At 43.5% G+C, this 27,125-nt stretch overlaps 1 protein-coding gene across 2 annotated transcripts in view; it reads left to right on the forward strand.

Moving 5' to 3' along the window:
- EXPH5 (exophilin 5) overlaps positions 1-27,125 on the forward strand; it is a 54,446-nt gene that overhangs the window by 12,184 nt on the left and 15,137 nt on the right. Inside the window, exons 2-3 of one of the 2 annotated variants that reach the window (XM_054974786.1) lie at positions 9,239-9,396; positions 12,868-13,048. In XM_054974786.1, coding sequence (XP_054830761.1) covers positions 9,239-9,396; positions 12,868-13,048 — 339 coding nt within the window. Of the gene's footprint in view, positions 1-9,238; positions 9,397-12,867; positions 13,049-21,136; positions 21,221-27,125 lie in introns of those variants that run through there. The other variant, XM_054974787.1, reaches the window with a different exon arrangement.

Below are 27,125 nucleotides of genomic sequence, written 5' to 3' on the forward strand. Positions count from 1 at the left end.
GAGGCAGGTGGAGCCAGAGACAGGGCTTTCTCAGTGGTAGCACCTCACCTATGGAATCCTGCCCCCAAGGCTCACATGTTGCCTAGATGTAAGGCCGAAACATCATTTTTTACCAAGGCTTCTAACTTGAGAGATCCATCTTTTAAAGTTGTTTTTATGCTCACATTCTAGCCTGTGGACTATTTTATAACTATAAATTTTAAAGTGCGGAATGTTGTCTTATATAATTTTTATGATTTGCTTTTGTACTGCTGTTTTATGATTTTACTATACTGCTTTCCTTGTGATCTGTCTTGAGCCAATGTGTGGAGGGGCGTCATCTAAGTTTAGGAAATAAAATGAACTAATTCCAGCAGTCTAATGGCTAAATCTAAGGTTGCCAACTCTGAGTTGGAAGAATCCTGTAGATTTGGGGTGCATCCTGGGAAGGGTAGATTGGGGCGGGGGGGAGTAGGGAGCTCAGTAGGGATGTGATGCTATAGAATCCACCTTCAGAAGTTGCCATTTTCTCCAGGAGAACTGATCTCTGTGGTCTTAAGATCAACTGTAATTCTGGAGAAACTCCAGGCCCCATCTGGAGGTTGGCAGCACTAGGTACCCGACTCTGATCCCCTTGTTGTGTGACCACCAGGAACAGGAAGTTTGCTTTTTCATTGTTCATCTTCTGATATAAAAATTCTTCTGTATCAGCAACCGTTCTAGGATTTTGTGAGGGAGGGTGAATACTTTTTTTCCTGACAATTGTGACTGGCCTTTCTAATGTTTGATAGATTCAAGGGCTACCTTGATCTCTTTGGCAGCTACAACAGGGGAAATTTGTGTGCCCCCCCCAGGAGATAATTCTGCCTTCTCAGACATGACAGCTGCCCTCAGGCACCTTGTTAAGAAGTTTCATGGGGTTCCACTCGCAAAGAACTCTCACCAGCTTCCATTTTCTGCCTGGAGGCAGATCTGCAAAAGTTAACAGGGGAGATGAAACATTTTCAGTTTAATGCAGACAAAATGGCAGCTTAGGGGATAATTTCTGCAAGAAGAAAAGTTTGGTGATTTAACAGGGTATTGAAGCCATAGCTTTGGGGCCAATAAATGAACCATAAAGAGCTACTGAAGAAACGCATGGGATGCTGGGCAGGAGAATGACCCTGCTGTTAACTCTCATGAGTGGGAGCTCAGAATTAATATACTTGTGTATTCTTATGGATTCTGTTTGCTTCTTTACAGTCTGCATGCAGTGGTCTACTACCTCCAGCATTCTTCCCACATTGGTCTTTCCAGAATATTGCATGTAAATGTAACAAGAACAACAACAACAACAACTTTCGATTTATATACCACCCTTGAGGATAACTTAACACCCACACAGAGTGGTTTACAAAGTATGTCATTATTATCCCCACAACAAACACCCTGTGAGATGGTGGGGCTGAGGGAGCTCTGAGACCCAAGCTCACCCAGCTGGCTTCAAGTAGAGGAGTGGGGAATCAGACCCGGTTCTCCAGATTAGAGTCCCACCACTCTTACCACTACACCAAACTGGCTCTCACTTCCAATTAGATATTTTATATAGTAGAATATCCATGTAATATCTTCTATTAGGACCAACCAAACACCTAGAAAATATTGTGCAAGCTTTTTAGCGCATCAGAACTCTTAATCAGGCTGGACGTTACCAATTTTTAAAAAGACAGAAGGCTGAGAAGCATGTGTAGCACTAATGTGCATTAAATAGCCCATTCCAGTGTGCTTCCATTATGCAAACCAACCGGAAAATTTAGAGTAGGCCTCGGTCTCCCGCATTCCTTGTCCCTTACCACTTCTAGCCATGGAAAGGAATAAGGACAGGCACTATCTTTTTGCCATCTTTTTCTCTCTTCCAGTGCAAACAGAGGTGTTGGGAGGGCAGTTTCTTTCTACGAAACCCAAATGCAATGCCTGCTCACCTCCTGAACAGGCCCAGTCTGAATCAGCTCTCTACACAATTACAATTTGGCTTTCCAAAAATTCTGGCGGGTGCCAATTGCAGTTCCCCCTAGTGTCTGCTGTGGGGCTGGGGTGTCACCATGGGAAACTGCCCCCCTCAGCTGGGTGACAACAAAACAGATGCCACTGAGCTGATTGACAAGGACAAGGAGCCCTTGCCTGCCAAATGGGAGGTCTCACCTTATTCTTCCCTGTTTTAACAACCATCAGCCAATTTGCTCTCCTACTCTTCGGGGGGGGGGGGTACCATCCTGGTAGAACCAGGTAGCTGTGGAAGGGCCCACCCACCTCCTTTAGGCTGGCCTTTAAGAGCAAGAGGGAAACTGAAGAGAAAGGCCCGAGTCACCCAGTCTTTGCTCCAGTCAGTGGAGGAGCACACTTAGTGAAAGAAGGAGGAAGAGATGAATCTCAAACCCTTGTCCCTTTCCCTGGTGGAAGGAAGTCCAAGAGCAGCAGCATGTGATATTATGTAGATTTTCCCCTGAATTGCTAGAGCTGTTATTCAAAGTTCAGCTCCATCCTCCATACCGAAGGCTACAGAAATTTCATTTCTGATAGCGTGATTGTGATGGGTGCATCTTGACTCTAGAACCATTGCACAAAAATATATACACATGGACACTAAGGCTACGGTTGCCAACCTCCCAGAATTGCATGTGATCTCCAGACAATACTGGTATGTTCCCTGGAGTAAACAGCAACTTCAGAGGGTAGACCCTATGGCATTATACTCTGCTGAGGCCCCTCCCCTCTCCAAACCCTGTTTTGTTCAGGCTTCATCTCCAGGAATTTCGCAGCCTGATTATAGCCTGGTGATAGCAACCCTAATGAAGGCACTAGGCACTGTACAATCTTCTACAAAGGGTGGTGGTGAGATTCCTATCAGCTGCTCACAACACATCACTTCAGTGCCACATCAACTAGGGTTGCCAGCCAGTGTAGGAGACCAGGAACTTACGGAGGGGTGAGCTGTCAGTAAAAATATAGAGTTTCCAGTGATTCCTGGAGAGTCATGAAATCATGTCCAGGTTTTCCCAGGAAGTGATGTAATGTCATTGCGCTGACTGTGATTCTTTAGCTTATTTTTCTCCAACTGGCCAACAGAGTGGTGGAGGGCAGAGGGGATTGCTGGCAGGATAACTGACAACACGAGTATCAACTGCACTGATTGCCTGTTTGGTTCCAAACACAGATCAGTTTGCGGGTTGTAGCCCTTCATGACCTGGGCCCCTTATCAAACTGTATCTCCCAATATATTCCCACATGCCAGCTGTACCTTTGCATTGCAATAAAAAGCAGGGTTGCAGAGGGGTGGGGTGACTGGGAGACAAAAACTGGGAGGAGGCAGAGAGCTGGGCAAGTCATGATATTTCCTTTCACATGATTATAACTGCTGTACCTCACCCTGAGCCCGCTTGCTCGAAGGGCAGGTTAGAAATGTAATTGATGATGATGAAGAAGAAGAAGAAGATGATTTTTGCATTTGGTCTGAGTGAAAAAAGGAGATTTTTGTCTAGGGAGCCCTGGTAGCCTTTTGCAGCTCTGTTAAACAGCCGTAAGAGGAACAGCAGGCTCATATTGTCACAAAATGCTTCTTTTGTTAATTACATTTGGCAAGGAGATTGTCTTCCTTGATTACTGTCTTGATTACTGTAACAGTCTGTACGTGGGGCTGCCTTGAAGACATCTAGGAAGCTTTAATTGTTGCAAAATGTAACAACCTGTTTTTTGGCTGGAGCTGGCCAATGTGAACGTATCACACTGGTTTTGAGACAAGATGCTGTTTTTTACCTGTAAAGTTCTTTATGACCCAAGATCCACATACATTAGGGAGCATTTCACCCTATATCAAACCATACACTTACTCCTCCTCCAATTAACATTTTCTTATTCCTTATTTCTAATTTTTCATCCCACACCCCTTTCCAGGTGTTTTCAGCTCATGCCCAGCCCAGTTCCACGGAATAGGCTTCTCTTAGAAGTCAGGAGTACATTAGCATTATCAGCTTTAAGGAAGGCATATGAGGCAGCTATGATTATGAAGGCCTTGGCTAATAGCAGTGGGTGTCTGTTTTGTTGGTTAGATGATGATCTGGACTGTGTAATTGTTTTAAAGATTTGTTTTTGGTAACCTTGTTGTCAGGGCTTTTTTTCTGGGAAAAGAGGTGGTGGAACTCAGTGGGTTGCCCTCGGAGAAAATGGTCACATGGCTGGTGGCCCCGCCCCCTGATCTCCAGACAGAGGGGAGTTTAGATTGCCCTCCGCGTGACTGAGCAGCGTGGAGGGCAATCTAAACTCCCCTCTGTCTGGAGATCAGGGGGCGGGGCCACCAGCCATGTGACCATTTTCAAGAGGTTCCGGAACTCCGTTCCCCTGTGTTCCCCCTGAAAAAAAGCCCTGCTTGTTGTATTTATTGATTATTTTGTTATTGATATTTTTTGAGCTCCCTTGGGTCCCCTTTTAGGGGCAAGGAAGGAGAGAAAGGGTGGGGACTGAAGTGAGTGCTTGCCTGCCTGTTTGGGAAGAGACCCTTTCCATCAAAGGTAGCTCAGTTGCCACCTGCTCTGACTTCTTGGTCTGTTGACGGCAAGTAGGTCTGGTGCTTGGTAACTTGTGTTTAAATTATTTTGTAGAATCGGTGGTTTTCAGTGCAATCCCAAGCAGAGTTACTCAATTCAATGGGCTTAGACTGGAGTAACTCTGTTTAGGATTGCATTGTTTGTGTGTTTGCACTTTTTTTTTTTGATTCCGAGAAAAGCAGATTAAAAGCACCCAACTAAAGAAATGGCAGGATAAATATGTTGCAATACATAAATATACGAACACCTGACAAATCCCTGTTTAAGAATGCCTAGAGGTGTATTTCCGCATGCGTTCTCCCTCTTAGGTGTGTGCACTAGAGAATCTTTTTACAGACTTATACAGGAACCCATTGGGCAGCTGGCACAGCTGGAAATCACCACCAAATCGCTTAAACTTCAAGGAGTTGCCTGCTCTTGTTGGCTGGTTCTTCCACTCAAGGCAGAAACCGCAAAGGCCTTAAGGATCTGTTTTTTACGTGATCAAAATGATAGAAGTTATCGATGTTCCATTAGGGAACAGAAAATTAATTTGGGAGCAGTGAGAGTCAGTGTGATGCAGAGGTTAGGGTGCTGGATTAAGATTGGGGGGACCGAGGATCTGCTCCCCACTTAATATGAAACGTACTAGGTGGCTTGGGAGTCAGTACCTCTCTTTCAGCTATCTCACAGCATGGTTGTGAAGGAGGGAAGAACCAACCACCCTGAGCTCCTTCAAGAAAGAGCAGAATAAAAATGCACAAAAAGAAACAACTAGCATATTTATAGAATGACCAGCTAAACAGCATAAAGTGGTGTGCTAACTTTTCTAACCCGAATGCTTTTTTTGCTGTTATAGTACAGTTGGGCCCAATACAGGTATTATGGCTGCAATCTGTGTTGGAGAACATGTCTGATATGCTTTCTTGTGCTCATTACCAATAAAATCTGGGCGGCAGCAGCACCTGGAACTAATTGTAGTTCTCAAGGGCAGTCCCAGTACATAACAGCACATTACAATAGTCTAACCTGGAATTTACCAAGGTATGGCTAATGGTAACAGAGGGCTTATCTGTCCCAGGTTCCATGTTGTTAGGAAGCAGGTTTGTTGAGAAGCAGCATCGTGGTGCATTCATTCACGCACCTCCCAGAGTTCCCAGTTTTAATTTGATCATTCTCAAATCTGCTTTTCTCTGAAGTTTTGGGAAAGATTACAGTAAAGCCAGGATGGATGTCAGGTGGGTGGGTAAATTCTGATTTTCCTGCTCTCGTGGCAGCCATTTTCTCTGATCCTGTTCCCTCTTGCAGCCATTTCGTCTCCCCCGCCACCAATGATTTTTGGCTTTTTAAAATATAAAATTGTCTGTAACAAGTTCTGTGAATTTCAGTTTTCATTTTCTAAAATAAAGGAAGTTTCTAGCCCTTCCATTGTGGAAATAGAAGGAGAAAGTAATATCTCTACAACAGAGATGCACTTTTTAGAGCTGGAAGGAACCTCTAGGTTCATCTAGTCCAACCCCCTGCACAATGCAGGAAATTCACAACTACCGCCTGATAATTCATATAACCTGTTACACTTATCATTATAACAGTATTTTGGGATAACTGACAATTTTAAAATAAAATTGAAAAGGCCGCAGTAGTCCCAGGGGGTAGCAACTGCTGCTGGGGGCAGAGTTAGGGAAACTGCTGGGGGAACTGCCATTTGGAAGCCCCACTGCCACTGCGCTGTATCGGCAGCCACACTGACAATAGGGAAACCACACGAGCCTGTTCCTGTATGGAAACCACTGGCATTTTCTGGCGTCAGCAGCAGGTGTTTTTGTCCTCTAGAGGGCACACAATGCATTAAAAATAGAATGCTCTTGGAGATGTGCTCAGATACTGAAAGCTAGGCTGAAAATACAGTTGGGAGCTAACATAGCATTTTAAAAACGTATTCTGCTTTAAGTCGGTGAAAATAGTACATTGATCTGACTAAACTTGAAGATAAGAGTGTAAGCGTGTACAGATGACCAACAGGGCAATGCTAAGCAGATCTGCTCCAAATCCTACTCAGATCTGTTCAATAAGGCTTACTCCCAGGAAAGCGTTCTTAGGATTGCACCGTAAATTATCCCAGAGCGGCTTGATTGTCTGCCTTATCCAGCCAAGTGAGAAAAAGGATTTTACTTCAGGTCGAGTGCAGATGTGTGGTCGAATGTGCGATAACATGCCCATTTGTATGGGCTCCGAGTCCTCATCATGGGGTGTTTCAGGAGGACTCCTGTAGAACAGCATTGGCTTAATATCCTCCGGCTTATATTGTTCTGTATGACCTGTTTTCTCTGATACTCTGTGCAATATGAATGTTGCTGAGTTTTATGAGTTGGGATTGTTTTATCTATTTTGCAACCTTGTTTTTATAACTGGATGTCATCCTCTCTGTGCTCGGAGCCTGCTTTTCAGGGAGAGCAGAATATAAGTGCAATGAAATTAATCAATACTCCAAAGGGAGATACAGGACACTTACTGGTGTTTGTGCCTGCTAGAGGGGCTGCTTACATGTAACGGTGGCTGACTCGTGTCTGAGAACATAAAGATGTCATCAAATTCATATAAAACATAAGCAGGGCAAATATAAGTAGAAAAGTGACAGGTAGGAGGATCTTATGAACCTGTCCCTGCTAGTTACTTTTCAGTTACACGGCCTCCTCGGTGGAGTTTCAAGCCCCAGCAGAAGGAACAACAGGTGAGGGGAGAAGGGGTAATGACTAATGATGAGTGAAAAGCTATATAGGCAGGGGAAGGATTCCACAGCCTCCTTCCATAGGCTGCTTTTTAATTTTATCTCACCGCTCTCCATTTTATACAAATTCAAAACAGTCAGTGTTCTTAACACAGGCTGTGTCTCAATCTGCAGTTACCCCACAGTGCCTTGCTTTTCTTCCTATGACAAGAAGGAACAAACTTTTCTTCACTGACCAAGAAAGTACTAGGTCTTGATACATTTACCTTCTGCAAGGCAGTGCAAAGATTTAACAGTCTGACATGTTAACTGCAAGCAGATCAGAATGGTACACTTCCTGGTGCTTGGCTTATGTTTCCTGCCACTGGCATGTGGGGAAGGCGGGCAGGTACCCTGGGCTGCCTTTTTGGGAAGCGGCATATCTGCTTCTTGCTTCACATTTGAGGCAGGCTGCACCACCTACTGGCAAGAAAATCATTAATCAACCTTTTATTCAGCAAGTTTGCAGACAACAGTGTAAACTGAAAGCAGCAGCTTATGGGATAAGGACATTAATCACACTGACAGAGGTGGTAATTTTTTTTAAAAACTTTCATTCCCATGAGGGATATTGGGCCAGGACCCTGTCTATTAACCACTAAGCCCCTTCAGTGCTGACTACCAGCAAGTCCTACTGTTGTATCTACCACTGCCTTCAGGTTGGCAACTGGGGGGCAATTAGCAGTTTTTAGGAGGCCAGATTTGTCCCTGAGGATTCTAATTGCTGATCCCTTGCTAGATGTGCTCAGCATTCTGCTACATAAAAGGCATACCGTATTGGCGACAACTCACTTTTTATCCTTGCGCAGGCGCATTGCTGATAACTCTGGCCTTGAGGCCACTGCAAAGTACCTGCTTGCCTCTTGGAGAGGGCCCACCAAATCAACAGCCTAAGCACTCCTCCTCCCTGCGCCTCCCCTCAGCACCCTCCTGCTGTGGCCTTCAGGCCACTGCGAAGCTCCTGATTGCAACCAGGAGGGTGCCCACCGAATCAGTTTGCTAGAGCCCGTTGTGTTTTTTTCACAAAACAGGCGTTGATTCTAGTATTAATATAAATAGTTGGACTGCAATATTTGACTAATTTAAAATAATTTTTATCAACTCTAAAGGTGCCTCTGATCAGTTTAGCAGTAGATGTTTAAGAGTTAGATCCAACCAACTTCAAGAGGGGACTGGACAAATGTATGGAGCAGAGGTCCATCAGTGGCTATTAGCCACAGGAGATAGATGGTATTCTCTTTGTGGGGAGGTGGTGCTCTGTTGTCTTGGTGCTGGAAGGAAGGCAGTGGGAGGGCTTCTGGTGTCCTGGCCTCACTGACAGTCCTTTAGATGGCACTGGATTTCTAGCCACTGTGTGTGACAGAATGTTGGACTGGATGGGCCACTGGCCTGATCCAACATGGCTTTGCTTATGTTCTTATGTTAACCAGTCTTTCCATTCATGAAAAAGGAAAGAAGAGGTCCCCTTTGACCACTAAAATGGCTACGTTTGAGATTACGGGACCTGCACAGACAAAAGCCATGTGAAACAGCGGCTGTAAAAAGGAGGGAATAGGCTAAGATTGGGCAAAAAAGCTGCTTGGATCCAGCTGGCTGGCTGGATCCAATACGAAAAATTTTAATTATTTGTAAGTCGGGTGGCAGGCATCATCTTAGATTTCTTGCATCAGATACTTTCTCCTTTTGCAATACTTCTGTCATATGGAAAGTTATGCAGATATAATTGATTAATTGACTAGAATTCATATGATTAACCAGCTATGATTTCTTTCACTTAGTGATGGCGCGAATTTTTTTCATACTTGTCTGGACTGAAGAAATTGAAAAATAATCTTTTTTTTATGAGAGGGAACCACTCCTCTAGGAAGGCTATTGAGCAAATTTTGGAAGAAATAAACCACTGTGTTGAAATACTACATTCACTTGTTTTTAGCAAACTTCATAAGAATAAAGAAGATACAGCAGAGCTTCCGGGAGTGTCTGGAAAGTGGTTTGAAGAAATACAGAGGAGAAAATTTCAGAATGAAACTGACATCTCCAAAATGATAAAACAACCACTAGCGCATAGGCTGAGGAAAGCCATCAAAAACGGTAAGTCGCAACTATTTGTTTAGAAGAGTTATATGTTTATGGCATCTCACAAAATAAAATAGTAAAAACAAAAATCATAAAATTATCAACTTTAAAACCAGACATAAAACAAGCCAAGAGCCCCCTGGGGCATAAATGTTATTCAGTAGCCTAAAACAGCATACATAAAACAGCCCCTCAGGCTAGACGCAGGCCATAAGAACAGAACTCAAAACTGTAGATCCCTTCAATTATGTCAGGTGAAACAGAAATGTTCTGACTGGATACCTAAAAAGCAGTAATGTAGACATCAGACAAACCTCAGGGGAGGGCAAAGGCAGGCACCACCACTGAAAGATCTCAGTCTGTGGTTGGCCGTTGCCTCACTTTTCCAGGAGAGCAGGGCTTGAGAATTCAATATAGTTTCTCTGAATAAGAACTATTTCTGAGGACAAAAGAAGACCACAAAAATATTTGCTTCCTTTTTTCTTCATTAAAGGAGAAAATAAGGTTGCCAGCTCCAGGTTGGGAAATCCCTGGAGATATTGGGGGTGGAGCCTGGAGAGGGCAGGGCTTGGTAGGGGAGGGGCTTCAGCAGGATATAACACTATAGAGTCCAGCTCCAAAGTAGCCATTTTCTCCAGGGGAACTGATCTCTATGACCTGGAGGTCAGCTGTAGTTCTTGGAGGTCTCCTTCCCCCACCTGGTGTTTGGTAGCCCTAGGAGAGTTGGGGTGGAGCTATACATCCACTTTCCTGAGTTTATTTTCTTTGCACAGAATACACCCATTGAGGGAGCAGCTTTAATGGGGGAGGATTTTCAAAGGGGTATTCAATGCTTTCCCCTTGGCCCATTTTCCCATCAAAAACTGCCTTCTGCATGCTGATTTTATCCTTATTATGGAAAATGTATAGAGCATGTGTAAGCTTTCTCCAGTTGTAGTGAAATCAGTTCGGAGGGGGTGATTTTTAGTGGGGAAACAGGGGCAAGGGGGAAGAGTTAAATATCTCCACTGCCACCTTCCTTAAAATCTCAGTCCTGGTATTCCGTAAAAAGAACAACAGTCAGGAAAAGGGATCGTGGACTTACACATAACTTGTACTTCTGCCCAAAGGCCTGCAGTTTTTCAGGTGGAAATAATGTCTCTGAAAATAAAAGCATATTAAAAAAGAAGAGTTTTGCTATACAACTCAGCTTTGGTTTTGCTTTGGAATTCTACCTGTTGCAGACACTAATCAAATTGTTACAGTGATCTGATGAAATTGTTGCAGTTAATTTTATAATATGAAGACTATTTCAGAGTTCCATACTGGGGTGGGGTTTGGGGATACATCCTAGCAAAACGGTAATGTAATGATTGACTTATCACACTTGAGTCCCTTAGTCTTCCTTGGGGAGATGAGAGAGGCGCAGAAGCACTTCACATAAATCAGATTGCAGATAAAAAACGGTGCACTTCTCAATCCCTTTGCCAGAGGACAGGAACTCAATTTAGATAAATGAAATGGATGAACGGAGCCTTGACAGATTAGATGGGGCTCAGAGGTGTGCAAGTGATGACGTAATTGGGACCGAAAGATGGAGCCCATCTGCTGCCTTCCTTGACACTGACACAGATACAGTAGTTTCCCTCAAGGTTCTGTTTCCTCAGTCATTTTCTTAACTCTCTTTTGCAATCCTGGTGCAAACAAGCGAAGTGCCTGGATGGGAAATTGTTTGGAGAATCACCCCCACCCCGTCTACCATTCCACAACTTGCATTGGATCTGTATGGAGAAAAGAAAGAATTACGTTTCTCTGGGATTTGAGCAGGACAATTTCCCCATCTCCCTTCTGTGTTTCTTTCCTTTGTTACTCAACTACTTTTAACAGGCCAGGCCTTCTAGAGCATGCTCGGTCCTCATCAGCCCAGGGATTTTGGGGTGGGAGGAAGAAGGGCCATTTTATTTTGGGGACTTTACAAAGTTGTTTTTTATGCATTTGTTGGGAGTCCCCTGAGTTACATAGACACCTTTCCTTTGTCTGTGGCTGGCCTGGTTTTGTTGCTGTTGTTATGACTGGTGCAGATCATCCACTTCAGCATTAGACACAGTGATTTTCTCATTCCATGGACATGTGGTTTTTCATAGCAGTGTAACTGCATGCAGTTGAAATCTGTGACAAACTCCCACTGGATTTAACGGGGTTGGACTCCACCCCATTATTTCTGTTTGTCCAGAAAATATTAAATGGCAACCATCTTCTTGATCCTGCTAAAGATAATTATGATTGAATCTCTTGGAACAAATTACTTATGACTGACTTTTAAGTCTCATTGTTTCTTAGTGGAACTTGGTCATGTCAATTTTTAGCAGGATTGAGGCCCAGTGGTTCTCCTTGGACCAAAAGGTTATGAAACACTTTGGCTATCATTCTTCTGGTCAGACCAATAAAGCTTTTGCTATTCTACTAGAGCAGAATGTGGTAGCCAGCTCTGAATTTTGGAATTGCACCCCATCTTTAGAAAAAATTAAAGAAAATCTCTGGTCCTCATGATTATAAAGAGAAGTTAAGATACATCAGTTTGGCGTAGTGGTTAAGAGTAGGAGGACTCTTAATCTGAAGAACCAGGTTTGATTCCCCACTCCTCCACTGGAAGCCAACTAGGTGACCTTGGGTCAGTCACAGCTCTCTCAGAGCTCTCTCAGTCCCACCCACCTCACAGGGTGATTGTCGTGAGGATAATAATAACACGCTTTGTAAACGGCTCTGAGTGGGCATTAAATTGTCCTGAAAAGCAGTATATAAATCCAATGTTGTTGTTATCCCCAAGACAAGATATTGTGGGTACTCCGATGTTGATATCTTATGAGGATCCTCATTCATTCCAGTGAACTGAATTCAGATGTGAATTGCTTTCCTCCATTGAGTTGATCAGGGAAACTATTGTGGTCAGAAGAGATCAATGTATGCTGATAAAATGATCCAGGAATAAGCCAGTCTGAACAGCCTTGGCAGGTGCTACTTGGCTTGGATCCAGCCAGTGGTGGCACCGTGGCAGTGGCAACTGGCATCAACATTTTGGGTGGCTTAACTAGAAGAATGCCTCTTCTTGCACTGCTGCAGGCTGGATCCCAGCCAAGTGCCTTCTCTAGGGCAGTGACTTATCCACTGGAACTCTGCGTGGCTTACTTCCCAGTAAGTTCAATCGCTAGCCTTCCTTCTGGTGTATTAATGGAGCAGGAGAAGAGAGATCTGGATTCAGTCCCTTGGTCTGCCTCCAAATACGTGATTGGTGTTGTGAAAATCTACTAGGCCCTGATCCAGCACAAATAGCTCCACATTCAGTCTCAAGAGTAAAATACCATTTTCACTTACTCTCCCATGCATTCTTTGGCAGACATGTAGCTTGACATAGAGAGTAGTGTCAGTGCAGAAGCATTTATATTAAATACATTTGCATTTCAAAAGAACTGCAGCTGAGCCTTTCAGCATTTTTCTTTTTCTGCTCAGATTCTACAGTTGTGAAGCCCTCTGCCCCGCAAAGGCCTCAAGCCCAGAAAAATGGATCGCCTTCCATCCTGGGAGGATTGCGGACACCTTTCGCTTCATTCTTCTCCTCCTTCCGAAAACCAAAAAGGCAGCCGTTGAAGCCTCCATCTTCACCACCTCCGCAGCGCCATCACCCTCCACGGTGAGCTAGAAGCACCTCATCTGTGTCTGTTTAGGCCTCTTTCACAAGTAGTCTTAAAGGTCCAGGATGGGTTCATCTCAGTATTTTTAAAAGAGTTGATTGCATCCTCATGAAATCCAGATTTGTTCAAATGGGGGAGGGGAGAGCATTGTTTAACTTACCAAAATTGATGCACATGTGAGCTCACACCTCGGCACTGTTAACCCCAGGAAGAGAAATGACATTCCCATTCCTGCCCACCCCCCGCACAGTTAATAACTCCTCCTCTTCCTACGTGTCTGTAATTTACCTTTTAAAAACACTGGGAAAATCTAATGTTGGGTCATCTGGTTTCATCTTTCATTGCTCTGTAGCCTACATCTGTGTCAGGTGGTTTTGTGCTGATGGCGTCACATTATGCACATAGGAAATGCTTTTGCTGCAATTTGACTGCGTCTTTTTATTTATTTATTTTATTTTATCGTATTTGTATTCCGCCCTCCCCGCAAGCAGTCTTCATAACATTGGAATGACATGCTAAAGACACATGACTGGCAGTAGCAAACATTTGGAGTTTCTTGGGTGTATGTGCAATGTGTGGTTTTTATTGCTCAGTTGAGTTATTCCAGTGAAAGAGGCATTCATATGCACATAGATTATTTTTAAACTGTAGCGATACTCCTGACATAGCTATTCTTTATTGTCCAAAGGGGCTGTCACAGGGACATAGTGGACTGAATACGCAAAAGTAGCGCATGTTGTAGCTTGCTAGTGGCAGGAAGTGGGGTAGACTAGCCTTGGATATTGCTATTACTTATAGTAATAAGTTCAGAAGCATCTATATGATTGAAAGCCCTAGTTTCATGGTCTTCATGTTCCATTTGCAACATGGTTCCCACTCTCATTTGACAACCTGGAGAACGCCTTCCATTTGCAAAACTCTACACATGCACTGGAGAGCTACTGATCCTTGCCATAGTGACAAGCAAAGACTAGACATTTGTACAGTTTGCTTTGCTTTCTTTCTAGTTCATGGTGCATTTGCTTTGCATCATTTGTTCCTGCATTTCCACTTCCGAATGTGCACTTTCTCCACCTGCCAACAAGCTTTGGATTATTATGCTACAGCACATGGGTTTTCCCCCGGGGCAGGATGGGCTGGGTTTGCTTACCTGTCACCTTCTTAGGGCCTCATCTGATGCAATGGCTCCCAGCAGGGAACTGGCGCAAAGTGTAAACACACAATGTAGTCTCTGAACTGGTTTGCTAAGCACTTTGTTTATGCCTCCTTCTTGCAAAGTCTTCACCTTTCTTAACAGGTTACTTTGACTTTGTTTTACATGAAGACTGAGTGTGTCAAATTTATTGCCACCTACCAGACAGAAGTTGTTGAGGAAGGAGGTGTAGTGCTGTAGTTGGCACCAGAGTCAGTCATGTAGGTTAGTGTAACCAGCTGTATGGTTGCCAAACCCCCCCACCCAAGCTCATGTGTTTCTAACAGCTGTACTACAAACAGATGAAGAAATCCAGCAGGCAAAGCATTAACCATCAGCGCATTTGCATACCTGGAGAAACATTCTCCACCTGAATTTCTGCTCCTTGGGTAACGCAGAAGCCTTTTGTGGTGGTGTGGGGACTCTAACCAGGTGAAATCTGCAGGTAACATACAATTTGCAAATTGAATTTTTTTTCATGTAGGAGGACAGTTTCATCAGTTGTGCATTTGCAGCTAGTCAAGAATGGTGCCTGTCCCTTTAAAGAATCACAAAGAGAGAGTGAAGCAGCTGCCTCTCTTAGCTGGGTGCCTGTCTGCCTTTTTGTTGGGTCTCCTCAGCCACTTAGGGTTGCCGCCTTTTTAACTGGCTACGGGAGCTATGCCTTTAACAGCAATTTGAGGCCCAAGGAGATGATACCATTTAAAAAGCATCACTTGCAGATAGCACAGGAGCTGGATTTTATTCTGGTCAGTTGGCAACTTTGGTCCCGCCAGTTGCAGCAATCTGGACCTTTGATTTTCTCTGCAGTTATGGGGTGTGGAGGAAATGATGGGTAAATGAACTGATAGTACAGCAGAAGGGGGTGCTCTCTCTGCTTTTGGAGCTTTTAAAGAGACAGGCACCATCTCCTGGTAAAGAACGCTCTACAGCAGCAGCAAGAAAAACTGAACGTGGGTTTGTATGTTGTGACAGGTACCCATTTTTATTTCCCCTGATGGGGATTAAAAAGGTTTTCATAAAAAAGCCTTCCCTTGGCACCACGGCTTCCATATCAGTCCCTCCCATGGCTGCTTTTTAAGGGCAGACTACACCTCTGGAGTTCCACTTAGGTAACTTCAGTGTTTAGTTTCGGGTGGGTAGCTGTGTTGGTCTGTAGAAGCAGAGCAACATTTGGGTTCAGTCAGTAGCACCTTCAAGACCAACCAGATTTCCAGGGTATGAGGTTTCAAGAATCAACCCCCCCCCCTTCATCAGATACATGGAGTGTTTGTGTGGTTTATCCCAAAGGCCCCGTGATCTGTTTTCAGTTCCAGAACTTAGCCCAAGTGAAGAAAGAACTTCTGACCATGGACAGAATGCTTTCCCCTCATCATGGAGTAATTACAGTAAATAATCTGACTAAGGGAGCTCTGACTCTTGAAAACTCATACCCTGGAAATCTAGTTGGTCTTTAAGGTGCTCCTGGACCCAAATCTTGCTCTTCTACCACAGACCAACACAGCTATCCACCTGAAGCAGGTAACAGGATTACTAAGAGGCCAGGAAATGGCTTCTGACCCTTTAAGGAAAGTTTAATGTGAAGAAAACAGCAGGCAAAGAAGTTTTTTACAGCATATCCGCTTGCTAATTGCGGCTGTTAAAGGGACAGCTAGAAGAGCCGGTTCAAAAGCTGGCAAATATTTTTGAAATAACCACCCAATTTTTGACTGCACGTCCCAGTTTGCTATATTAAAGAATTCAGAGATAATCACTGGGATACAAACTTCTGACCAAGTTTAGGGTTTAGCTGTCTATATGTTCCAATTACTTTCACTGGATTTTTTTAAACCCTGACTTCTATAGCCATTCACCCAGCTACTAACTAGACAAAGTTACTGTAATCCAGGGTGGTGCTCTTCAATAGAAAGCAGAGTATTCCTGGACTTCATGGAAATTAAGTTAAACATTTACTCATGGGTAAGCAGAGTTTTAATTTCAGAAGGCTGACAAATTGGATGCAGTTCAGAGGGAAAGAATATTAGCATAACTTGAGGGCAGGAGCAATTGACGCTTGGCAAGGTCGTTTGTTTTCCTCTGAGACAGGCATTGGTGGGTCTGTTTATTGTCTGAAAGAGCCTTCACAACAACGAGGGAGGGGGTGGTTCAAAAGGATACTTGTGGAAACAACTGGATGGTGATGGAAGGGTGGCTTCAGAAAGGATTCTCAACTGAAAAGTAACTGATGGAAATTCCAGGAGTGAGGAATGCCAAAATTTGGAAAGAAAAAATTGGAAGCAGGCTGTATATATACATACACATACTGTACCTGACATACTGTGCCTCCCTGCAAGTCACACCCTCTAGCCTTTGCCAGATTGTTCAGAGGTGGGTTGTGGTTACTTAAGTTGTATAATAGCTCAATGAGACTGATTCAAAAGGAAAGGCGTTTCATATTACTGGGACATGATGTAGCTGTTAAACGCTTACTTCTGCACTCTGTTTCTGGCCCATAGTAATTTGGATGGTATAAAGTGATTGTTGAGAGAAGCTTGAGGGAAGAGCCAAAATCAGTACCTGATCTTGTTTACAGGCAAGGATCTTATCTGTCCTGTAGCTGTTTGTGCATCTTGCACGTGGGCACTAGCAACATGTGCAATAGTGAAGTGGTGAAAACTTGTGCCATCGTTATTCTCTGCACAGCTTCTGCATGTTTTGTGCCTTTATTACAACTGGTGGCTGATCTGCTGCTGGGTAGATTTCTGTGCTGTGGCAAGATTTGCAGGTTAAGAGTTTGCAGGGCTGAGAGCCTAGGTTGCCTGCTGAACCAGGTACCTGGGAGTAGACAGGACATAGCGAGTGCCCTAGATGTATAACAACAACAACCACAACCATAATAATAACTGTGCTTATATGCCGCTCTTCTAGACAGATTAGTGCCCCACCCAGAGAGGTGAACAAGTTAAGTATTATTATTCCCACAATGCAGCTGGGGCTGAGAGGAGTGGCTTACCCAAGGCCACCTACTGAGCTCATGGCACTAGTGGGATTCGAACCAGTAGAGTGCTGGTTCGCAGCTGAACCACTTAACCACTGTGCTACAGCACATCTCCAAGTCCACCCCTTGCAGCTTGTTCTGAGAAGATGGGATTGAAAGGTCATTCGACAGAGAGTGATAGCGTATTATTGGAGTCTAGAGCAAGATTTGAGTCCAGTGGCACCTTAGAGATCAACAAGCGTTTCTTTTTCTTTTTTTTAGAATAATTTTTATTGGGTGACTTAACATACAAATTAATTAATATACATTCTATTACCCCACCTATTCCTGTTTCCCCCACCCACTCCCTCCCCCCTTTTCTTGTTAGACTTCCAACAGCTTTCCAACCCATTATCTAATTATATCTATTATTCTAACCAATACATTGTCTAAAAAGAGTATTGTTTTAACACTATTAACTTATTTTAACTTTCCAAATATTATTTCCATCTGTAAAGACAATCTACCTCCCCCTTTAATAGTTGTCCAATGACCACACTTTCCCCCTTACATCCCATTTCTTTTCCAAATAACTTTTAAATTTCCCCCAGTCCATAACAAATTCTTCTGAATCTTGTTCTCTTATTTTCCTTGTCAATTTGTCCATTTCTGCCATGTACAGCAATTTCTGTATCCAATCTTCTATTGTCGGTATCTCTTGCGTCTTCCATAATTGTGCATATAACATCCTTGCTGCAGTTGTCATATAAAACATTAGCATTCTATCTTGGGTCGCAAAATCTTCTAAACCTATACATAACAATAACAACTCTGGGTTTTTACTCACTTTTTTCTGTAATATATCTGACATAACATCGACGATATTCCCCCAAAATTGTTTAGCTTTTTCACAAGACCACCACATATGATAGAATGACCCTTCATGTTTTTTACATTTCCAACATTTATCTGACATTTGGCTATTCCCAAAAGCTAATTTCTTTGGTGTTAGATACCATCTATATATCATTTTATAAACATTCTCCCTTATATTAGTACATGTTGATATCTTTAATGTATTTCTCCACAAATGCTCCCATGCTTCCATTGTAATATCTCTGTTACAATTTATTGCCCACTTTACCGTTTGCACTTTTACTACTTCATCTTCCGTAAACCATTTTAACAAAATCTTATATATCTTTGATATCGTTTTTTTCCCTTCTTGTAGTAAACATTCTTCCAATTCTGAATTTTTTAATCTGAATCCTATTTTCCTACGATCTGAGTCATACAAATCTTTAATTTGTCTGTACTGGAACCACCCATATTGAAATGGTAGTTCTTCATTTGCTTTAATTGTAACTTTTTTTTGTTCTATTCTCAAAATTTCTTTGTATGACATCCACTCTTCGCCATTATATTCCATTTTAGGATTTACAACTTCCGCCGGTACAATCCACAATGGGGTTTCTTCATCTAAATATCTCTTATATTTTTGCCAAACCATAAATAAACTCCGTCTCACATAATGATGTAAAAACATAGCATCTGCTTTGACCTTATCATACCATAGATATGCATGCCATCCAAATATTTTATTGTATCCTTCCAAGGCTAGTAACTTATGATTCTTTAATAACATCCAATCTTTCAGCCACACTAAACAGATTGCTTCGTGGTAAAGTTGCAGGTTGGGTAATTGTAGTCCTCCTCGTTCCTTAGCATCATACAACACCTTCATTTTCACTCTAGGTTTCTTTCCTGCCCCCACAAAATTTAGTATCTTTCTTTGCCATTTTTCAAATTGCTTTTTGTCTTTTATTATTGGTATTGTTTGTAGTAGAAACATCATCCTTGGAAGTACATTCATTTTAATCACTGCAATACGGCCTAACCATGACAAATTTAGATTATTCCATTTCAGCATATCCCTGTCTATTTGTTGCCACAGTTTGTCATAGTTATTCTTAAATAAGTCAATATTCTTAGCAGTGAGTTCAATCTCTAAGTATTTTACTTTATGTACCACCTCACAATTTGTTATCTCCATTAAATCTTGCTGCTTTTGCTTAGTCATATTTTTACATAACAGCTTAGATTTGCTTCTGTTGATATAGAACCTGGCAAGGTCACCAAATTCTTTTATTTTGTTTAACAGCTTTGGCATATTTTGAATTGGATCTTCAATTATAACCATCACATCATCAGCAAATGCTCTTACTTTATATGAAAAACCTTTAATTTTCATTCCTCTTATATTGTCATCTTCCTGTATCTGTCTTAATAAAATTTCTAGTACCATCACAAACAACAATGGCGATTGTGGGCAACCGGAGACCAACAAACTTTTCAAGGTGTAAGCTTTCAAGAGTCAGAGCTCTGACTCTCAAAAGCTTACCCCATGAAAATCTTATTGATCCCTAAGGACTCAAATAATAATAATAATAACAACAACATTCGATTTATATACCGCCCTTCAGGACAACTTAATGCCCACTCAGAGCGTTTTACAAAGTGTTATTATTACCCCACAACAATCACCCTGTGAGGTGGGTGGGGCTGAGAGAGCTCCAGAGAACTGTGACTCGCCCAAGGTCACCCAGCTGGCTTCGTGGAGGAGTGGGGAATCAAACCCGGCTCTCCGGATTAGAGTCCTGTGCTCTTAACCACTACACCAAACTGGCTCTGGATTCAAATACCACTGGATTCAAATCCTGCTGTTCTACTGCAGAACAACATGGCTACCCACCTAAAACAGTTGGAACCTACGAATCACTTGTCTTCCTGGACTGGCTTCCGGGATTGGCTGAGCTGTCTTGCAGTACAGGTTAGATGGAAGTAAATGCAACTCGCCTAATAACTCCGGGAATTCCTGTTTCCCAGGTTCTGTGGTTTGACACCTAGGAGCCTAGCAAGTGTTCTGGGGGAAAGAGGGAAGGCAGGTGCAAATGGTATCTGAGCCTTTTAAACTGTTGTGTAAAAGAGAGAGTACTGGCAGGCTCTTCTTGTCCCTGCAGCAAGAATAAAGCTAGTTTCACCAGCTGAAAAATTCTCCCACTTGCAGAACTACAAAAGGCCCAGAAGCCCTGTGTCCACCCCCATCCCATACACACACACCAAGGGAGGGGCAGGTGTCTCCACCACCCGTGAACATTCTTGTGTCAGTACAGAAAACAAGCTTTCGGATCAAAGCCTGCAGCCGTTGCCAGATGTCTTCCTTTCAGCCACGTTTTACATCTGGGCTGGGGGGGGGAGCGCTGCATTGTGGAAACACTTTGCCGAAGTCGGAGCCATTTGAATAGAGCTGTTCTCAAGAATATGTATGTTTAGCTATTCCAAGGGCATCTGAGATTACATACTAATAAATAAATGCCAGGCATTAAAAGGGCTTTTGGACTTGTTGAATTCTGACCCACTGCCAAAGCTGCCTTTCTGCAGGGTTCCTGTGCTTTTAGCTGCTGTGGGGTGGGCAGAAATTCTACCAATGCCTCCTTTCTTGGCATGCAAGGACAGAGGCAGTGCTGAGAATAGTTTCACCTCTCGACTTTATGCCAGTCAGAGCCACTAGAAAGCTCACACATGCGCACATAGAAACAAAAACCCCTACTGGGAATAAATAGGAGCAATTTCTGGCAGAAGTTGCGTTGCAGGCACAGACCCTGTTCTGATCTCTCAGGCTGCAGCAAAGAAGCCCTTGCACCTTTCAACTTGCTCTTCCGTGCCTGCAAGCGCATTACAAATAAATGACAAAGCATTAGGGGAGGGAAGTCTCTCCTTCGCGCACACCCGAAGCATGCCAGCCAGCCAACCAGTTCATACTTGCTGCTGGAGCACAATAAAGCAAGCTTGCTTGAATACACAAGCCAGTCCAGAGGACCAAAGTGCAGGGCAGGGGGAGGAAAATGCTCTAAAGTGAACGTTGCTAAGTGCATGGAAGTCGGAGACTGAGGACTGTACATTGAAAGGAGAGCAAACCCACGTTCTGGCAGGCAAAACTATTTGCAGCAAGGAGTGACACGGGTAAGCAGCATTCCTTTAAACTTGTGGGGGAGGTGTGATCCTTTGGAAGGAAACACTGAAGACCAGACAGAGTCACATTAGTGTGAGTTCTTCCCTGGAATATAGGCATCTTTTCCCTCCCCCGTTTGCCTACAACTACAACTTAGTTTTCCTGTCCTGCTTCCCTTCTGCAAAACTTCCTTTTCCTTTGTTTGTTACTAGCTTGGAATGACCATGAAATCATAGCTTTATAGGGCAACATCTGCCCTTTGCTCCAGCCTGCTTAGACGGGCTGCTCCCCCCCCTTTTCCTTTTAAACAACTAAGTGACAGTACGAACTATACAGGTGATACTCTTCCCAACTATGCCAACTCCACGCTAGGGAAACCCTGCGCTCATTTGTTTTCTTCCTGTTGTGAAAGGTCTTAAAGGAGCCCTGCCAGAAAACGTGGCAACACTAGGTGTATGCTCCTTAAATACATTTTTGAAATGGTCGCAGAACACAACGGTGATGTGGGTTGGGCTGATGATTGACCTGCATCAGTAAATTGGCAGGAAAACGACAACCAAAAATTTTCAAAAGGAAAGACGCTTGCCAGAGTTTGTCACAATTCAAGTAAATGACACGTTGTTTGGGAGGGGGGTGTGAAATAAAAAACTCATAAGAATGGAAACTGGGGGATAAGGATCATATATTTCTCCCCTCCTTTCTAAATAGAGCAGGCACTCCAATCTGAAGCAATATTTTAAGTTAAATAGATGCCAACTTGTCAAGCAATAATATACTTCTATCAGATTGATTCTCAAACCAGTTGAATTGGTAGTCCTTGCATTTAAACTGATCTAATCTCATTAAGAATGAAAGCATCTTAAACTTATTCCCTTTCTCTCTGTGGGTTAGACAGGATTGGGCTACCCAGGGCAAGTAATAATAATAATGTTAATAACATTCAATTTATATACCGCCCTTCACGACAACTTAATGCCCACTCAGAGCAGTTTACAAAGTATGCTACTATTATACCCACAACAAAACACCCTGTGAGGTGGGTGGGGCTGAGAGAGCTCCAGAGAACTGTGACTAGCCCAAGGTCACCCAGCTGGCTTCAAGTGGAGGAGTGGGGAATCAAACCCAGCTCTCCAGGTTAGAGTCCCACGCTCTTAACTACTACACTATTTAGTTAAAGCCTATACTTAACACATGGTTTGTACTTTTATTTGCTCTGTAATAACTTTTAGTAGGGTTGCCTCCTGTGTTTAGGCCAGCTGCATGGAGTTTGGTAATTCAACAGGTGTAGCTTTCACTACTAGAGAGAAATTGCATGTCCCAAATTTCTATCATGTACCTTTTGCAGACTCAGGAGACCCCATAAACTCTCCTCCTAAATCATTTTAGTACTTGTGACTCTACTGCTATTTCTCATGATAAACATTATGGCCCCGATGCAGCCCTGATGGGGCAGAAAGGCAGTTTGTAAATTTTGTATGTAAGTAAAATATTTCATCACTTGTTACAAATATCATAAAAGCACATTTTTCTGTTTACAAAAACATTTAACATTTATTTAGAAAATGTGTATGCTGTTACCTCTTCAAGGTGACTCAACATAAACAATAATAAATACTAAAAATATAAAAATCATTAAAATGAACAAACGGATAAAAACCCAGATCATAAAACAGCATTTAAAAAATCAGTTTCTGTAAAGTGAGATGCTCTACTTAATGCTTTCTAAATCATAACTATCTTCACACCATGAGTGTTTCTTAATTATAACTTAGCCTTTTAAGGAGAAGAAATTTTATAGAGACAAAGGAGATGCCCAATATAAAACGTCTGTTTATTTCAAAAGTTCCCTCATAAAGTGTTTCTGTATACCATTAATATAACAGCCTAGCACAATTAATGTGATATTTTGAGCCTTTTAAGTCATTTATATCTTTTGGAAAAATAATCTTATATGCATTGTCCCAATCAAGGAGGTTCTGGGAGCAGAGTGTTCTATGCACCATGTGTAGGGTTGCCAACAGGCCTGGAGAAAATGTTTACTTCCACGCAGGGCTTTTTTTTCTGGGGAAAGAGGTGGTGGAACTCAGTGTGTTGCCCTCGGAGAAAATGGTCATATGGCTGGTGGCCCCGCCCCCTGATCTCCAGACAGAGGGGAGTTTGCACCGCGGAGGGCAATCTAAACTCCCCTCTGTCTGGAGATCAGGGGGCGGGGCCACCAGCCATATGACCATTTTCAAGAGGTTCTGGAACTCCGTTCCTCCGCGTTCCTGCTGAAAAAAAGCCCTGCTTCCACGTCATGAAGTTTCAGCTGCCCATTTCCACATATTAGGCCTCTATTAAAGGGGTAGGATATTTTTCTCCAGGCCTGCTAGCTACCCTAACAATGCAGCATCAGTGAGAATCCTTGTTAAGTAGGGAAGCTTATATGACAGTGTTGCAGGTGCCCTGGAGTTGCTAAAGGCACTCTTGCCCACCCACACATCAAGCTTTTCTGTATCTGGTATCACAGATTAATTTGCAGTGACCAGTTTCTACATACCAATTGGATTCACTGTGATAGGGCAAATTGCTAAATTCCTACACAGGGTGCTTACTGCACAAATATGTGTGCTTTGCCCACATGTGGAGCTGCCTGAGCTGTACTAAACTGTTGCACCTCCTGTTTGCACAGAGTTTCATGCGCTCTTAAGAATCCCACTGAAACAGGACGACTGCTTCCAGGGAGACATACGTGGATCAATTGCAATGATGCCACCAGCCCTCTATTAGGAGTCCTCTTTAATGAAGTCTGATTAAATGAATATATTTAAATCTTAGATCATGCGTTAAGATTAATCACATGGAATCAAGATTTTAGATAACATACTTGAAAATCTGTGGGGTAGTAAGATAGCCTGATAATCCAAATAAATATACTATTTTGTATGCAGTGTCTTTGTAGATTGAAACTTGATTCATATAATGGCACGTATCCTACCCAAGGCTAGGGAAGGTTCCTCCAACAGAATAGTCACTTAAGTTAAAGAAAGACTTCTTCAGCTAGAGAAGGGCTTCAGACTTTGTTCAGTGGAGTGGAAAGATACTTGCTCTTCATATTAATGGCCCTGCATTATCAGGCATTCACTATGACAGAGGTCTGCAACCTTTTGGAGCCTGTGGGCAAGTTTGGTATTCAGACTGGAGGACACAACCACAAAATGTCAAGGAGTGAGGTTTTGTGTAACTTTAATAGTAATTTTTCAGTATTTCATACAGAAGCTTAACAGGATGCCTTTTAAAATGAACGTGTTAATTAAAAACTTTTTTTTGCATATACACAGCTTTACCTTCTGTCAACAGTGAAGATCTTTGCATTGTTGTGGCAGCTGCTGCCAAAGCAATTTTTTAAAAAAAATCTGCATAGCCAATCAGAAGCTCTGCTACGCAAAAGCCCCTCTGGCCCTGCCCATCCTCTAAAAACACTTGGTGGGTACCAGTGCCAGAAAAGGTGTTGGCGGGTGCCATAGGGACCCACCCCAGCACTAGGATAAGCTGTTCTGGTCTGTGTAATTTTCCTCCATGGCAGAATAGCAAATTTTAGACCACAGTTTGAATAACCTGCAGTTTTTAAAGGGGAAAATGTGAATGTCAGGTTCAGCAGCAATAGCCACACCAGTGATTCTGTGATTTCTCAGAGTACATAATTCAAGTTACAGAACATTCAGCAAAACAAACAGGTTGAAAAGGGTTAGGAATACCAAAATTTAAGCATTTATAAGTATTTTAAAAAGAATTTTAATCACGATTCCTTGCCCCCACCTTTCACCCCACACCCCGTAGGATTCCCATGTCCCTATACCCTCCCACCGGAAAGGGGAGGGACTTGGCACTTACTTCATGCTGGCAGCATGGATGTCTTTCATACGTGCATTCCGATGCCTGGGCGATGACATCACTCCCAGAAGTGATGTCATCGCACCAGCCGTGGAGTGCTCCCGTGCTCCATGCAGGGCCAGTTCTGCCCGTGTGGGGCCCAAATTGGCTCTAAACAAAGTGCGGGAGCACTCCCGTGGCAGGCACGACTACATCACTTCTGGGACTGACATTGTTGTTCCTGTTGAGAGCGCGCACATGGCACACATTCCCTGCCAGTGGCAGGCAACCTCTGGAAGCTTGCCACCTCTTGCTGATCACTGGGCAATTGGTGGGCATAGGGGCAAACCCCCAGGAGTTTGCTCACCACCAGTGGGCAGCTGGGAATCCTATCCCCCCACCCTGCTCACCTGGCTGGTTGGAGGGGGGAGAGAAGGGGAGCCAGATTGGGAGCCACCAGAGCATGTGGCGAAATGGCACACATGCTCTGGAAGCCCCAGAGCTGTATTTCTAGTTTCAACCGGAAGTGAGGCCCTCCAGAGCATTCATGCACACAAGTAATTTGGGTTGGGGGCCCCTCCCCCACTTCTCAGGTAAAGCGAGTTGGCAACCCTAATGGTGATTAATAATGCAAGACATTTTCTTTCACAGTTTATGTTGATTTTCTAACATCTTGTATGCAAAATCTAATTTTGGTTGTTTCAGATTTAAAATAAAAGTGATGGTCTGTATCTTTAGCATTCCACTAAGCAAAGTTTGAAGCCTTCCTCGAGTTTAAGTGGCTCATCCATTGGAAGAAGGGCCACAAGTTGGTGGAAGGCTCTGTAGGCTTGGTGAACGTCCACCAGCCTATAATAAAATAGTACCAATAGCTTTATAAAGCAACAGAACTGGTGTGAGTTATTCAGTATGCTGTATGGAGGGGTTGTGGAAGCCTAGTCAAAAGAAACATTCATGTGGAGATATACAGGGGCAGCGCCAGGGTTTCTGGCACCCGCGGCTGCCCCTGACTGCTCCTATGTGCACGCGCATTTAGTGTGTGTGCGCACGTGCCCCCCGGACTGTGCGGTGACATCACTGCGTGATGATGTCATCACGCAGCAAACCAGCCCCATTGGCCAGCGGGTGGCTGGGACGGCCCGCAGAGCCTTCCCGCGCTTCCCAGTTGGGCACGGTGGGTGGCTGGGGAGGTTCCGCACGCTGCCCCGGACACCTGCCATGCCTGGCCCGTGGCTGCTGTGCCCAGCTGGGGGTGTGTGTTGGTAGGGGTGGAGGTGGCGGTGGTGAGGGGCTGGCTGGCTGCAGCAGCTGCGGGCCAGGCACACCAGATCCGTGGCACGCGCCTCCGCCCCTGGCACCCCCTCCGGCACCCCCTTCGGCACCTCAGCACCCACGGCGCCCGCCAGACCACCTCAATGGTGGTGCCAGCCCTGGAGATATATGTATAGGTTCTGAGTGTTTGACCCACACTAACCTCTGCCACCTCAAACATTGTGGTTGGGGTGTTTTTTGGTGACATTTTTCTATCCTTGACACATTGGAATTTGGCTTGGGATAAGATTTTACAGTCAGGGCAATGGTTAATCAAAGCTCCTTCCAGATTTTTTCTTTTCTTGGCTTTTCAGTTGAGACATTCAGAATGTGGCTATTTTAAATAAATTGAGGGTGAATTAATACCTTTAATTATTGCTTCGACTAGCAAAAGGCCTGTAATTACCACAGGGGTGTGTGTGTGAAAGACTTGTACAGTACAAAGATCCATTGGGAATACAAAATGTGCTCTGCATGCAGACACACTGTGTATATTTCGTGGTAATTCTGTCAATAATGCTTAGGCCATCTAGTATCAAGTATAGATCGTAGGTTTTGCTCCCACCTAGCGCAGTGCTTTTCCACATAGAGTGAAGAGCAACTGTCCAGTTAAAACCGAAAATAAAAAGGGGAATGTTTGAGTCTGTATATTGGGGAAATCTGCCTTCTGCCCTGGTGACTGTAGCCATTAAAAATCATGCCGGATCTTCTCTTCATAGCCCTGCCCCTTCATTTGCATAGCTTTGCTTATTG

This window comes from Eublepharis macularius, chromosome 3 (assembly GCF_028583425.1).
Source record: "Eublepharis macularius isolate TG4126 chromosome 3, MPM_Emac_v1.0, whole genome shotgun sequence".
NCBI classification, from domain to species: domain Eukaryota; kingdom Metazoa; phylum Chordata; class Lepidosauria; order Squamata; family Eublepharidae; genus Eublepharis; species Eublepharis macularius.